The sequence below is a fragment of the Rhinopithecus bieti genome, unplaced genomic scaffold, assembly GCF_001698545.2.
Source record: "Rhinopithecus bieti isolate Rb0 unplaced genomic scaffold, ASM169854v2 scaffold_53602, whole genome shotgun sequence".
Lineage (NCBI taxonomy): Eukaryota > Metazoa > Chordata > Mammalia > Primates > Cercopithecidae > Rhinopithecus > Rhinopithecus bieti.
The window spans coordinates 1-14,607 of NW_016820692.1; the positions used below are offsets into that span (position 1 = coordinate 1).

The 14,607-nt window shown below is 35.4% G+C and overlaps 2 protein-coding genes across 2 annotated transcripts in view; one reads left to right on the plus strand and one right to left on the minus strand.

Annotated features, from left to right (window-relative positions):
- Positions 1 to 2,157: 2,157 nt before the first annotated feature.
- Positions 2,158 to 14,607, plus strand: part of LOC108520486 (FAS-associated factor 1-like) — a gene marked incomplete at its 3' end in the record, with an annotated part of 145,947 nt that continues 133,497 nt past the window's right edge. The window contains exon 1 of the mRNA XM_017859897.1: positions 2,158 to 2,234. The remainder of the gene's footprint in view (positions 2,235 to 14,607) is intronic.
- Positions 13,874 to 14,607, minus strand: part of LOC108520485 (28S ribosomal protein S6, mitochondrial-like) — a 4,982-nt gene continuing 4,248 nt past the window's right edge. The window contains 2 exon segments of the mRNA XM_017859896.1: positions 13,874 to 14,145; positions 14,148 to 14,383. Of these exon segments, the coding sequence (XP_017715385.1) occupies positions 13,874 to 14,145; positions 14,148 to 14,383 (508 nt within the window).

A 14,607-nucleotide genomic window follows, 5' to 3' on the forward strand; every position in this document is an offset into this window, starting at 1 on the left:
GAAAGGTCAGAAAAACAACAATGTGTCTTGTGACTTGGCAACATTCCACAAATGACTGTAGAAAATAAAGCAGAGCATGCCATTCGGGATGGCCTCCATGTTTGTCTTGTTTTGTCTTGTGTGTTCATTCCTTTGTTTAGAAAACACGCGGACCCCAACAACTTTCCTCATTGCTTATTTTTGTAGACTTTGTTGATGATCAAATGGCTGTAGTTGTGCGAGCAGCTTTATTTCTGGCTTCTCTGTTCTGTTCCCTGAGTGTGTATGTCTGTTTTTGTATCGATTCCATGCTGTTTTGATTATTGTATCCTTACAGTATAGTTTGAAGCTGGGTAATGTGATGCCTCCACCTTTCTTTTTGCTTAGGATTACTTTGACTATCGGGCTCTTTTTTGGTTCGTATGAATTTTAGAATAGTTTTTTCTAGTTTTGTGACAAACAACATTGGTAGTTTGATAGGAATAACATTGAATTTCTGAATTGCATTGGACAGTGTGGCCATTTTAATGATATTGATTCTTCCAACCTGTGAGCATGGAATGTTTTTTATTTGTGTTGTCTCTGATTTCTTTTAGCAGTGTTTTGTCGTTTTTCTTGTAGAGATCTTTCATCTCCTTGGTTAACCATATTCCTAGGTATTTCATTTTCTTTGTGGCTATTGTAAATGGGATTGTGTCCTTGATTTGGCTTTCAGCTGAAATGTTATTGGTGTGTAGAAACGCTACTCATTTTGTACATGAATTTTGTGTCTTGAAGCTTTACTAAAGTTGTTTATCAGTTCCAGGATCCTTTTTGTAGTCTTTAGGGTTTTCTAGGTATAGAATCATATTATTTGTGAAGAGAGATATTTGACTTCTTCTTTTCCTATTTAGATGCCTTTTATTTCTTTCTCTTGGTTGATTGCTCTGGGCAACACTTCTAGTACTATGTTGAATAGAAGTGGTGAGAGTGGACATCCTTGCCTTGTTTCAGTTCTCAAGAGGAATGCTTCCAGTTTTTGTCCATTCAATATGTTAGGTGTGAATTAGGCTCTTATTATTTTGTGATACATTCCTTTGATGCCTACTTTCTTGAGGGTTTTCATTGTAAAGGGATGTTGGGTTTTATTGAAAGCTTTTTCTGTGTCTATTGAGATGATTGTATGGTTTTTGCTTTTAATTATGTTTATGTGGTGCATCATATGTCAAACCCACCTTTGTATCCCAAGAATGAAATATACTTAATTGTGGTTAATTAACTTTTTGATGTGCTGTTGGATTGGTTTGGTGGCCTGAGAATAAAATGCCTACACTGCCACGAGCTGGGTCACCAGAGAATGGCTGACTTTATTAATGTGCCCATCTTAAAAATGGCATCCTGATAGTTAATATTTGCTTAGTCTGGTCACAAGTATGTCCTCGTATATTTTTTTCAAGAACTGCACCAGAAATATAATTTCATATATGTAGTTAATTTTTTTTAGTGTTTATGTTAAAAGGGTAAAAGGAAATGTGTGAAATTTATTTTAACATTTTATTTAAGCCAATATGTCAAAATTTCCATTTCAACATGTATTCGAAGGAAAAATTATTAATGAGATAGCTTACATTTTTAATTTTGGTGCTAAGTCTTACCTGGTGTGTATTTTGTACTTATAGCACGTCTTAACTCAGTTGAGCCACATTTCAAGGACTCACTAGCCACATGTGTCTAGCAGCTACCAGAGAGCAGCTGGTAGTGGCTATCAGACAGCACAGATCTAGAAGTTTTATAGTTTTAGATTTTACTTTAGGTCTGTTACATATTTTGAGTTAGTTTTTATATAAAGTGCAAGGTATGGGTTGAAATTCATTTGTTATACGTGTGGTTGTCCATCAGAATCTTTGACTAAAAATTGTTCTTGGTAATTGGAGATCATCCTGGGTATCAAAGCTCAAGATTTAAATATACTTTCTTTTGCTGCTTTATTGTCTTTTGTTTTCAGAGCAATGTAAATTTACTTTGTAATTAACAATGTTCATACCGTATATGTAAAATGCTTAGAAGTGTTAAACTTTTAGTGTTTTGGCTTTATTCATATACCTATTTGAATTTAAATTACATATTATGCTATTTACATTTTTAAGTCTGATTTACCTCCCCATTTCTAAAATTATATGTAAAATGCTTATTTGCTTTCTTTCTAGGCATGTACTGGCATTGAAAACATTGATGAAGCTATTACATTGCTTGAACAAAATAATTGGGACTTAGTGGTAAGTACTTTTTTCTTTCTCTGACCAGTAATCAAATTTTATGAATTCTTGAATCTCTTTAATTATTTTTTATAGATGGGTTCAGCATGCCATAGCTCATCTATAACTCTAAGCTGAGTTAATAAAGTCTAAATGCCATATCTTTAACATGGAGTTTATATTTAGCTCAGTATTAAGTTATTATGAATACTTAGATAATTTAAATGACTTTTAAAGTTGTTCTCTTATTTTACTGTGTGTTATGGTTCACCTTCCCATGTAGTATTTTGGTGGAGATGCTTGGAAGGAGAGAAGAGTCAGACATATCTGACTGTCTGAATAACATATTTGATGTTTCCCCCTCACTTCTGGGGCCTTCACTGATAATTAGTCTTTTCTAAAGCTGTTAAAGTAGTTGCATTCTGCTGTGGTTTTCCTTATAAACTTCAGGCAGTATATTATAGAGGTGGCTTAGTTTTTTCTTTTTTCTTTTTTGGCAATAACTCAAAAGGCAAGGCACAGCCTAGCACTAAACATTCACCTATTACAAAGCAAACCAAAAATGGATTGTATAATGGCATTGGAGCAGTATTGGTTGTGTCAGGATGACACAGATGTCTCTTAATGCCTTAGAAATGCTAAGAAAAGTTTAAATTATAATTTTGAAGAAGTGCTAATTTTCTTTTTTTTTGAGACGGAGTCTGGCTCTGTGCCCCAGGCTGGAGTGCAGTGGCGCAATCTCGGCTCACTGCAAGCTCCGCCTCCCGGGTTCATGCCATTCTCCTGCCTCAGCCACCTGAGCAGCTGGGACTACAGGCGCCCGCCACCACGCCTGGCTAATTTTTTGTATTTTTAGTAGATACGGGGTTTAACTGTGGTCTCGATCTCCTGACCTTGTGATCCGTCCGCCTCTGCCTCCCAAACTGCTGGGATTACAGGCGTGAGCCACCGCGCCTGGCCAAGAAGTGCTAATTTTCAAAAGTCAAAACTTGGCCGGGTGCAGTGGCTCAAGGCTGTAATCCCAGCACTTTGGGAGGCCGAGAAGGGCGGATCACGAGGTCAGGAGATCGAGACCATCCTGGCTAACACAGTGAAACCCCGTCTCTACTAAAAGAATACAAAAAATACCGGGCAAGGTGGCGGGCGCCTGTAGTCCCAGCAACTCGGGAGGCTGAGGCAGGAGAATGGCGTAAACCCGGGAGGCGGAACTTGCAGTGAGCTGAGATCCGGCCACTGCACTCCAGCCTGGGCGACAGAGCAAGACTCCGTCTCAAAAAAAAAAAAAAAAAGTCAAAACTTAAGATGTGTACTTATAGAAGTGAGTTTAGATATGTAGATATATGCACACATATGTTATGCGGACTTAACATAATTAACTCTTGGTGTCTCTGTGCTTTGTGTAGACTTACTACTTTTTTAAACTCAGAATATGAAAAGCTTTTCTTTTCAGATTATAAAAGTAATGATGCTTAATGAAATGAGATGAAAAATTTACAAAGAAAATATTAATTACCTTTAATCCCATCACTCATAATTATTTCACATTTTTAAGGTATATTATTCAAGATTATCTTCTATAATTATGTGATTAAATTTTAAAATGTACAAGTTGGATTGTTTTATACCTTCTGTAATCTGCATTTTTCACTTAATTGTGGCTGTTCATTCTTTTTAATGCTTACATAGTATTTCATAGTGTCACTGTAACATAATTAACCGACTAGTCCTATGCTGTTGGGTATTTAAGATTTTTGCAGCATTTTGTTATTATGAACATTACTGTACAGAACATTCCTGCATGCACATGTTGCATATTTAACCTATTTTTTTCAGAAGAAATTGAATAAATTCAATTCATAATTGAATTTTTGAGTCAAATTACTTGCATATTTTTGAAGTTTTGAATACTTTTAACCAAATGGACTTCCAGATTGGTTTTACTAATTTAAAATTCTACCAACTATGTATGTTTTTGATATTTCCATTTCATTAAACCAATGCTTCCTTATCTTTTTTGTGTTTTGGTACTTGTCAAAATTTAGAAATATTTGTATAGCTTGACTCTAAATTCATGCTTTTAACCATTGTTGCTATACTCCAAGAAAGCATGATATAGGTGACAGCTCAATGATTGCCAGGTAGAGGAAGGGAGAAAGGGCAGCAGCTTAATTGAAATGATGCTCCCAAGTTTCTCGTCTTGAGTCTTCTTTTGCAATAACAAGTGCTTTGCTTTATTTAGTTGTGCATTTTGGGAGTGTCTATTAGAGAGGCTGATGGAAATTATTGGGATGGTTAAAAATTCCTCCAATCCCCTCTTGCATGGTACTTGTAAGAGGGATGTGGAATAGAGGAAAGGGTGATGGTGGGCCGGGAGTACAAGTCTTTAATGGGGGAATTACCAGTTTTGGGGACGGATGTATGTTCTTTCCTTATCTACTTCCTATTGGTTCGTGTCCATTAATTTTCAAGGTTAAAACACTTACTGGTAGTGAATATTTTATCAATATAGCCTATGCAGAATATTGTAAAAGGAGAATTTTCCCAGATAATGTTGAATAATTGAATGGTAAGGAACTCTATCACTATTTCTGAGTTATTTTGTTTTGGAAAATATTGTAATGACACTTGGGTTTAAAACACTGGTGTTATATTTGTGCAGAAATGCAATCATACACTATCAGGCCCAAGCAAAAACATCAGGCTGTCTTTCAGAACCTTTAATTTTGATTTTCTTTTGAGATATATCTATCTCCCAGCTGGCTTTTCTTCATAAGTAATTCACTTTTATTCACAGTAAAGATTTATTGTGCTTTGTGACTATCTTGTGTTTACATTTTATCATTTCTCCTGTTTTCATACAGCATTCACTTTGTTGTTTTTTAAAAATGAAACTTAAATATTTTGAATAACCCATCACTAGTTTAAACTTTTTAGTAGCATCATGGAACTTTACATGATGTCCTCTATATTTTGCCTGTGCATTATATTTTGTGTTTCTAAATTATGACTGTCACTGATCTGCATTTTCTGGGGTTTACAGAACAGTTTGCATTAATTGAGTTTTAACCTGGGACATGTCTGTATTTTATATTTCCTGCACATATCACTTGGACTTCTCTCCTCCAGTGTTTTTGTGCGCATTTTTGCTAGGGAAATGTAAAGGCATCTGAGTTAGGCACTACAGTCTGGAATTGTGATGAACTTAAAAAATCTAATCAAAAAATGCATTCAGTGAGCATTGAGTGCTTACAGTGCATCCAGATTTTTGCTAGATACAGTGGGGGCTTAAAAAATATAACAAGATATAGTCTCTAACTTTGAGAATTGTGCTGAGAAATCAATAAGACACAAGGTCTTTGATCCGTGTGTATTACACAGGTCGAGTATTCCTTACCTGAAATGCTTGGGACCAAAAGAATGTCCAGATTTCGGATTTTTTCAGATTTTGGTAAATCTGAAAATTTAAATATACACTATACTGTTGAATATTAGTATCGCTAATCCAAAAATCTAAAATCCAAAATGTTGTATTGAGCATTTCCTTTCAAACATCATGTTGGCACTCAAAAGATTTAGGATTTTGGAGCACTTTGGATTTTGGATTTTTGGATTAGGGATGCTCAAAGTAACTTCCTAAGAAAATGGTGATTGCAAATATTTTAGTTATTTTGTAGATCTAAACACACAACAGTTATTCTATATGAATATAGAGCCCAGTCCTAGGAGTCCTGATTATTAGTCACCTTCCCAGACCTGGCACATTATTTTTGTTATGTGGGCTGCTGTCTGCAAAAGAGGTATTCCAAACTCTGTGTTTTAAGTACTCCACAGTTGGCTCTACTTATTTTGGGGTAACTGCAGGTTAGATTATATATATCAAAATTCTGAAAACAAAGTAACATGTACTAATACTTTTAGGAAATGTCTCAGCTTACTGTTTTACTTGACAGGAACCCTGTAGGTCTCTCCCAAAATTATCTCCCTCTGACTGTTACCATTTTTCACATGTCCTGCGCTTAGAGTTAAGAGAAGATGAATGTCATTACAGTTGAGATTCCTCCCTTGAGATGAGTATTTTCCATTTATATCCAGAAAGGTAAGTACATAAGGAAGAACTAGTGACAGTGAGTTAGAATCTTTTACCAAAGGGCTTTTTCTGTGGAAGTGTGCTACATGGACATTATAAATTCTAATCTGGGCCCCAGAATTGACCTATATCTCACTTTCTGTTTTCACTATAGAAGAATTTGGGCCGGGGAGAATAAAAATTTATATTGCTTGTGTAATTTTGACTAATCAAAATGTTAGCTATAGTGGTAAACACACTGCATTAATTGAATGAAGAGCCCTGGCTTTTCAGACCTCTTAGTAATTTATTGAGTGTGGCCTTGGCCAAGTTACTTCTCTCTAACTTCTGAATTCCTCATATAAAATAAAGGGTTTGTACACTAGATTATACTCAGGCTTCCATGATATATGAAGTATTTCTGAAAGATCTATTATGTCCTAATTTTTTGTTAAAATTCAATGAATAGCAGTCAATTATAAATAGTAGTACAGATTTTTAATAGATCTTCATAAGTTTGAAACATTTGTACACATACTATTAAAAATTATTTTAACAACTTTACAGTGTAGATGATGGCAGGAGAAGATGCTCTGCCAGTTATTTTACATACGATCTCTAGATATGAAACTCCTTCAATAAATTAAAATTTCCGATAATCTCTAGCAGATCCAGGGAAAGCTATCTGACATATACTTGATAACCCAACGTTAAGTGAAATAAAGTGAAAGTAAACATTAACCTAGCCATACTAGATTTTAAGTCCTCGATGCTCTTAGGATATGATTTTTGAACTTTGCACTCAGTTTCTGCTGTAGTTTGCCGCCTGTGCTGACATTGCAGTTTTACTGAAGAAAGACTCTATTCAGAGTGCTTATATTGATCTTTAACTATGTTTCAACCTACGAGAGTAAAACAAATCTGCATATGTATTTCTATATTGTCATTGAATTTTTAGTCCTCGAAGGTAATTTTGTACTAATAGAAGCTTATAGTACAGTCATAAACACTGAAGAGTCAAAACTAGGGAAAATTGTACTGCACATAATCTGCCTCATTTTAAGATCTATTGAGGTACTTTGAGAAATTTCCTCCAATTTTCACTTTTGAAGAAGCATATCTTAATGATTGCCCTAAAATTTCATGTAACAGTTTCTTCCGCTACTCTGCTCAGGATGTGGCTGTAGAGGTCCTCAAATGTACACTGCTTTTCTACTTTATACAGTGTTATGGACACCTGCAGTTTTATGAATGAATAAACTATTGATAATAATAAGTCTCTGTCCTCATCTGAAAGCAGCCAAGCATTGAGCACTGCCCTTCGTCAGTGGCCATCAGACATTGGTTTATATTTGCACAGATGCTTGCTGTAACAAAAGATAAGTTACTGTGAACCAATAGCTCATCATATCAATTTCTGCTTCTTTGCTACAACCCATTATTTACAACATTTTTCAATTTGTCTGTTTTTAACCTGACAACCATTCCATCTTCTATTGTCTCTTCTTTAATTGAGGGTTTATTTTGTGTTAGGCATCATGTGAAGTGATACACTTACATTATTTCACTTAATCCTCACAGCAGTCCCCAAAAGTAAATAGGTAAATGTTAGTTTTATTATATAGATGAGAAACTGAGGGCTAACGAAGTTAAGTAAACTGTCCAAGCTCACATAGCTGTTAAGGGATAGAGTTTTGAACCCAGGCCTGTCAGTTCATGAGGAATTGTCATAGCGGTAAACCACATTTTAAGATTACTTATCACATTTTCCCTACCTAGTATGCTATTCTTTCTGTACTAGTTTTTTTCTTCCTACCACTTATAAATAATGTCATGTTGAGCTTTGGCTGTAATCACATAGTGGTGCTTTACTCTAAATACGTTTCTGCTTTGTTGTCACATAGATTCTCAGTTCTAGAGGAAGGGAGTTGTGTTTCTTATTAATTTTGTCTGTGACACATAGTAATTGCCTAATGAATACTTGACTGACTGAGTTTATTATTAGCAAGCTTATTTTTAGGTCTGTTCTTTCTCATTTGGATATTTGAACGTCTTTGCTGTTAAGACTTCTGACTCTTGATGATATTACTTTTCCTTGTCTGGCAAACATAAGGTTTGAGGAAAGAGCGGGATAACCCAGACACCCAAGGAATAAGAAAGGGCTAGTTTTAATATCTAACTAGTAAAATTACATGATCTCTACCTGTTGTGACTTTTTTGAGAAATACTTTTCATGAATCTTTTCTTCTCAGTTTTTTTCTAAGCATGTCATACAAATCTTTTTTTCTTTCCTGTTTATATTTGGTTGTGCCATTCTACTATAAGGACAGCTCATTATGTAGCCTAACCTATTTGAAAGTTTTTATCAGTTCTGATTCTCAGGAGAAAACTTAGGGTGATAAAACACTGCCAAACTATAATTAAATAGGTATGAAAGAATTTTTTTTTTTTTTTAACCTTTCCGAGGAAAATCTCAGTTTTAGAAACATGAAATTCTCGGTTTACTAAACTCACATTAGTTTACCTGATCAAATTGAAACCTTTTGAGGTTCACAATTTTTCTTGATTGCGGTTTTACCTTCTGCTTATTTCTACATTGGATCTTGCTCTACCTGTTGTATCAGTTTTCCTATAAATATAATCTAGTTCTAGAATTACTTTATTGCATGAAAGAAACATCTGCTTTATAAAATCTATGGTAAACAACAGTTCAGAGGCTTTAGGACCCAGTAAAAATGTGTCATGTTAATCATCTAGCAGAACATGCTGGTGCTCATGGTTGAATGCAGTTTGGAAACGTGGCTGATATTTACTGTTTTTTGATAGCTAGTATTACTTATGTAAATTGACAGTATAAATGTATGTTTTATAAAATAAACTAAATGAAACAGGGATTCAGCTCACAGCTGGAAAACCAATTTAAAGGCTTTATGCTAATTCTGAAAGAAGTAGCATATGCTACTTACGACTTGGACATTTAAAAGAAAATAAAAATTTAGACTCAGTACAGTGGCTCATACTTATAGGCCCAGCACTTTGGGAAGCCAATGCGAGTGGGTCACTTAGTTTGAGAGCAGCCTGGTCAACGTGGCAAAACCTCGTCTCTACCAAAAAAATACGAAAATCAGCCGCACGTGGTGGCACATGCCTGTGGTCCCAGTTACTCAGGAGGCTGAGATAGGATCGCTTGAACCTGGAAAGCAGAGGTTGTAGTGAGCTGAGATCGCACCATTGCAAGACAGCCTGGGTGACAGAGTGAGACTCTGTCTCAAAAAAAAAAAGAAAAAGAAAAATGTAAATTGCTCCATTTTTAGGATTGTTCATATCAATCAGATGCACTGTGTACTTGATATTTTTTAAAGCTTACTAACCTGCAAGTTAGCTTGATTTAATTTATTTCTATTACTGGAAGTTTAAACCAAATATCATTGTAGCAAAGTCAGTGGTTTAGCACACCTGTAAATATGATGGACGACTTGGCAGTTCTTCCTGCTTGTTTCAAGAATCAGCTGACATAAATCAGTGTGTACTTGGAAAAGAAAAAATAATGTGGCAGTTAAAATTCCTGTTCATACTGTCAGTTTTTTAAAAAATTTGCTATTTAATGGTAATATAATTTCTTAAAATTTCTAGTTATACTTCTATATCTTTAAGTAAAATATTAAAGTGTTCATGTACAAAATTTCTATTTCCTACTTATACCTGCCAGGTTCTCACTTTTTTATCTTTTAATAATCTGTTTTTGGATTTCATTTAATTTGATGCTTTAGTTATTTTAAATATTTTATTTTTATATTTCACTCATCTAAATACTTCTTTATCTCTTGTGCATGTACTCAATTTCTCTCCAACACATACTCGTTCTATATCTTAAAGAGCCAAGTTTAAAATGTATCTATGTGGTAAATATAATTCTTCAGATTCCAAGGCATTCTAAGATTAATCTTTGTGTACATACATCTGCTTTAGTTACAGGAAACTGAATAGTGGAATTGTTCTTTAAAGGCCTCTGTTACTGAATTTGAGCTTTCCTCTGTAGCTTAATGTTGAAAGCTCTAGCATTTATCCCCTCGTCTTCATCATGCATGAGTTTCCATAACTCCTGAAGTATGTATAGCTTTGTAATCCAGCTAGTTAGCCTATATTCTCAGATATGCAATATGTGTTTCTACCTCTTAAGTTTTTGCTACTATAGGTCTCCCTTGGATGTTTTTCTCTTATTTCTTGTTAACCATTCAATTTTCTTTTTCATAGCTCCTAACCCTTCAGGAACTGTCCAAATTTCATCTTTCCTTGAAAGCTGACCTGAAGTCTTATCCCTTTTATTCCTTAACAGACTATTCTCTCAGTGGGGACACCTGACGCTATTTTGTTGCTTCTTTCCCTCACCCAAGTTCACGTGCCTGTGCGCATGCACACACACAATTCTACATTTAAAGATAATGTGTATTGTTGAAAGGATTTAAATGATTTCCAGCTAGGGTGTGTAAGGAAGAGCTGTATTGATAAATGTACACTTTGATTCATAGATATAGCTGGGGAAAAGCATTATATGATACCTATATGATACCTTTAATAAAGCCATGACTAGCGGCTGTGTAGATGTCTTTGAAGGTATTTAAGTAGCTCTAATATAATGCTATGTTGTTACCAACATGTTGGCATTTTGACTCTTTTTTTTTTTTTTACAAGGATATTTATTATGTTTTACGTATGCCAAAACTGACGTATAGTTCTAGAGGTTAGTAGTCTATATAGTCAGTCATTCTATAAAGTAGACTATAGTCTATATAGTCTGTATAGACTAAAATATAGTCTATATTTTAGGAGTATGGCAAGTGGACTTGCCATTCCAGTAGCACTCTCACAAGTTCTATGCTTGAATTTTTGGACTTATTTTTTTCTTAGTAATTTATTTACTGCACAGAGGATGAATATTTTAAAATGTATAATGAGTGATAGCAGTGTGTTTAGAATGCAAGGATATCTAAAAATGTAAAGGAACTACAGAAAAATTGCAAAATAGTGTAGAGCTCTCAATACCCTTTTTCAAACTTCTGCTGATATTAACATCTTATAAATACAGCACACAACAATTGGCATAGTGCTATTGGTAATTTTCTTTTCTTTTCTTTAATTTTTTCTTTTTTTTTTTTTGAGACAGAGTCTCACTCTGTTGCCCAGGCTGTGGTGCAGTGGTGCGATCTTGGCTTACTGCAACCTCCGCTTCCCGGGTTCAAGCGATTCTCCTGTCTCAGCCTCCTGAGTAACTGGGATTACAGGCATGTGCCACCAATCCTGGCTAATTTTTTTTTTTTTTTGTATTTTTAGTAGAGGTGGGGTTTCACCATATTGGCCAGGCTGGTCTCAAAGTCCTGACCTCGTGGTCTGCCTGCCTCGGCCTCCCAAAGTTCTGGAATTAGAGGCATGAGCCACCGTGTCTGCCCTAGTGCAATATTGTTAACTAAACTACTGACTTTATTTGACTATTACTAGATTTTCTACTAATGTGCTTTTTCTGGTTCAAGATCACATTTAATGTCCACAATGCATTTAGTTTTCACATCTGTGTAGCCTCTTCCAACCTGTGCTAGTTCTTCAGCCATTCCTTGTTCCATGACCTTGACACTTTGAGAGATTACTGATCAGGTATTTTGGAGCATGTTCCTCAGTTTGAGTTTGTCTGATGTTTTTTCATGAGAGAGTGAGTTTATGCATTCTTGGAAAGAGTATCACAGGTGTGATTTTGTATTTTTCTCAGTGTAACAGGAGGTACGTGATATCAGTATATGTTATTACTGGTGCTGTTAACTTTGACATGTGGTTAAGATAGTGTCTCCCAGTTTTCTCCAATGGAGAGTTACCATGCTTCCCTTTGTAATTAGTAAGTATCTTGTGGGAAATATTTTGAGACTATGCAAATATCCTGTTTCATATTAAACTTTTGCCAATGAATTTTTTATTCTCCATTGACATAATCGTACCTCTTAAAATTATTTTTAGTAGTTATCCTGGGTTTTACAATAAAATCAGACAGAATCTACAGTTAGGTAGTAATACTGCTTCATTTAACAGCCCTATACAGCATTGTATTTCCAATTCTTCTCGCACTTTTTTGGTATTTTTGTCATGCAATTTACTTTTGCATATGCTGTAAACAGAATATTTTGCTACTGTTTTTACTTCTAGTAGTCAGTTATCTGTTAAAGCAATTAAATACAGGGAGAAAGTTAATTTAATTTAATTTTATTATCATTTGTTTTATTTCCAGTGGTTTTTTTAAATTATTTTTTTGGTATAAGTTTAAGTTTTTGTCTGGCATACTATTCTTTCTGGGTGAACTACTTTAGCATTTCTTGTAGAGTACATTTGTTGGCAATAAATTCTCAGGTTTTTGTTTGGGGAAGTTTTATTTCTTCATTTTGAAAGATGCTTTCACTGGATATGGAATTCTTTGTTAACAGCCTTTATAAAGACTTTTCCTTGTGTTTGTTTTTCATAGTTTGAATATGATATGCCTAGAGGTGTGTGTGCGTGTGTTTGTGTGTGTGTGTGTGTGTGTGTGTGTGTGTGTATATGTGTGTTTCTAAGCCTTACAGCCTTGGGTGCTGTTGGTGCTCTTGGATCTGTGATTTTGAAATATTTTCTTTTAATTGAGGAGAAATTTATATAATATACAGTTAACCATTTTAAAACATACAATTCAGGGATATTTAGTGTATTCACAATGTTGTGAGCCCACCAGCTCCCTCCAGTTGATTTTGAAAATTCATGGTTTTTTTTTTCTTTTCTTTCTCTCTCCTAAGATTCTGACTATGCATATATTAAATAGTTTGTTTTTTGTTCTACAGCTTTTGTTTGTTCTTTTCATTGTGTTTCAGTTTGAATAATTTCTGTAGCTCTAGTAATTTCTATGGATCTATCTTCAATTTCACTTATTCTTTCCTTGACTGTGTCAGTTCTACTGATGAGCCTGTTGTGGACATTCTTCATCTCTGTTACAGTATTTTTTTAAAATTTCAAGCATAGTTTATCTTTCTTTGCTGTAATTACCCATCTGGTCTTAGGTGTTGTCTGTTTTTTCTATGTGAGCCTTTAACATATTAATCATAGTCATCTAAAATTTCCTGTTCTAACATCTGCATCCTATCTCAGTTTTTTTTTTAATTTCTAAAATCAAGTTTATTATTCAAAGCAAAAATTGCCCATATAATTAATACATTAGTCTTCAATTTTTATTTCTGCATGGTTATACAGTCTGAATGACTAGCTCACAATCCCGGGTGGTATTACAAGTTTTGTTCTTCAAAATGGTGTTACTGTTGTAAGGGGAAAAGTCCTCACTGACAAAGAAATGACACTAATGAAAGCAACATCAGGAATGATCCGCTGGTGCCACAAATTACAGAGAAGCTGTCAGTGAGCAGTTCCTCACCTCTCGCAGCAAAGGGGATCAAGAGCTAAAATATCTTAGAAAATCAAACAGCACCTGCAATACACTCATATAAAGGCCAGGCTTGCAAACTATTTCTTCTCATCCATGCAGCTCAAATATGAAGGGATTAAATATAAGGCTAATCCCTGGTGAATCTTCTTACTTCTTCCTCTTCTTTGTGGAGTGTAATTTTCCTTTAAGTGGGATTGGGATAATCCCTTCACATTCCTTTAGTTCCTGTTTCAGAAGATGTTTGACAATGTTTGGTCTAATCACATCTATGTTTGGAGACAAGTGCTCCATCATGCTTTCAACAGTTGTGGTTGGTGCATAAAAATCCACCAGGAGATACCCTCCTCTGTTGTGCCAGTGATTGTGGGTGGAGATCTTACAAGGAAGCGCTCGTTCACCCAGGTTTTCCAAGTTCCTGTTGCTCCTCTGTCCATCGGAGCCTCTATCGTATGTTTCAAAGCAGCAGCAGTCTGTGGCTGCGGCATGGCTTTCAGGATTAAAGCCAGCTCATAGTGGGGCATGCCCAGAGGCTTGATGAGTGCGGCTCGGAAGCGAGCTGGTTCCCAGGACATGAAGGGGCAGGATGGCAGGGATCGCGGGGACCTGGAGGTGGCCAGGCCTGACGTCTCCCGGACAGCAAAAGCACGCTCCAGCCACCTGAGCCCGGGTCCCCTCAGTCTGTTTCTGATGACAGCTTGTCACTTGCAAATGTGCTTTTTTTTTTTTTTGGTATGCTTTGTAATTTTTATTGAAAGCTGTACATCGTATATAGCGTAGTATAGACAAAGGCAAATAGATTTTATGCCTGGAAAGGAGTCTCCTTTTCTTTCCTTTTCTTTTCCCTTTCCCTTTCCCTTTCCCTTTCCCTTTCCTTTCCTTTC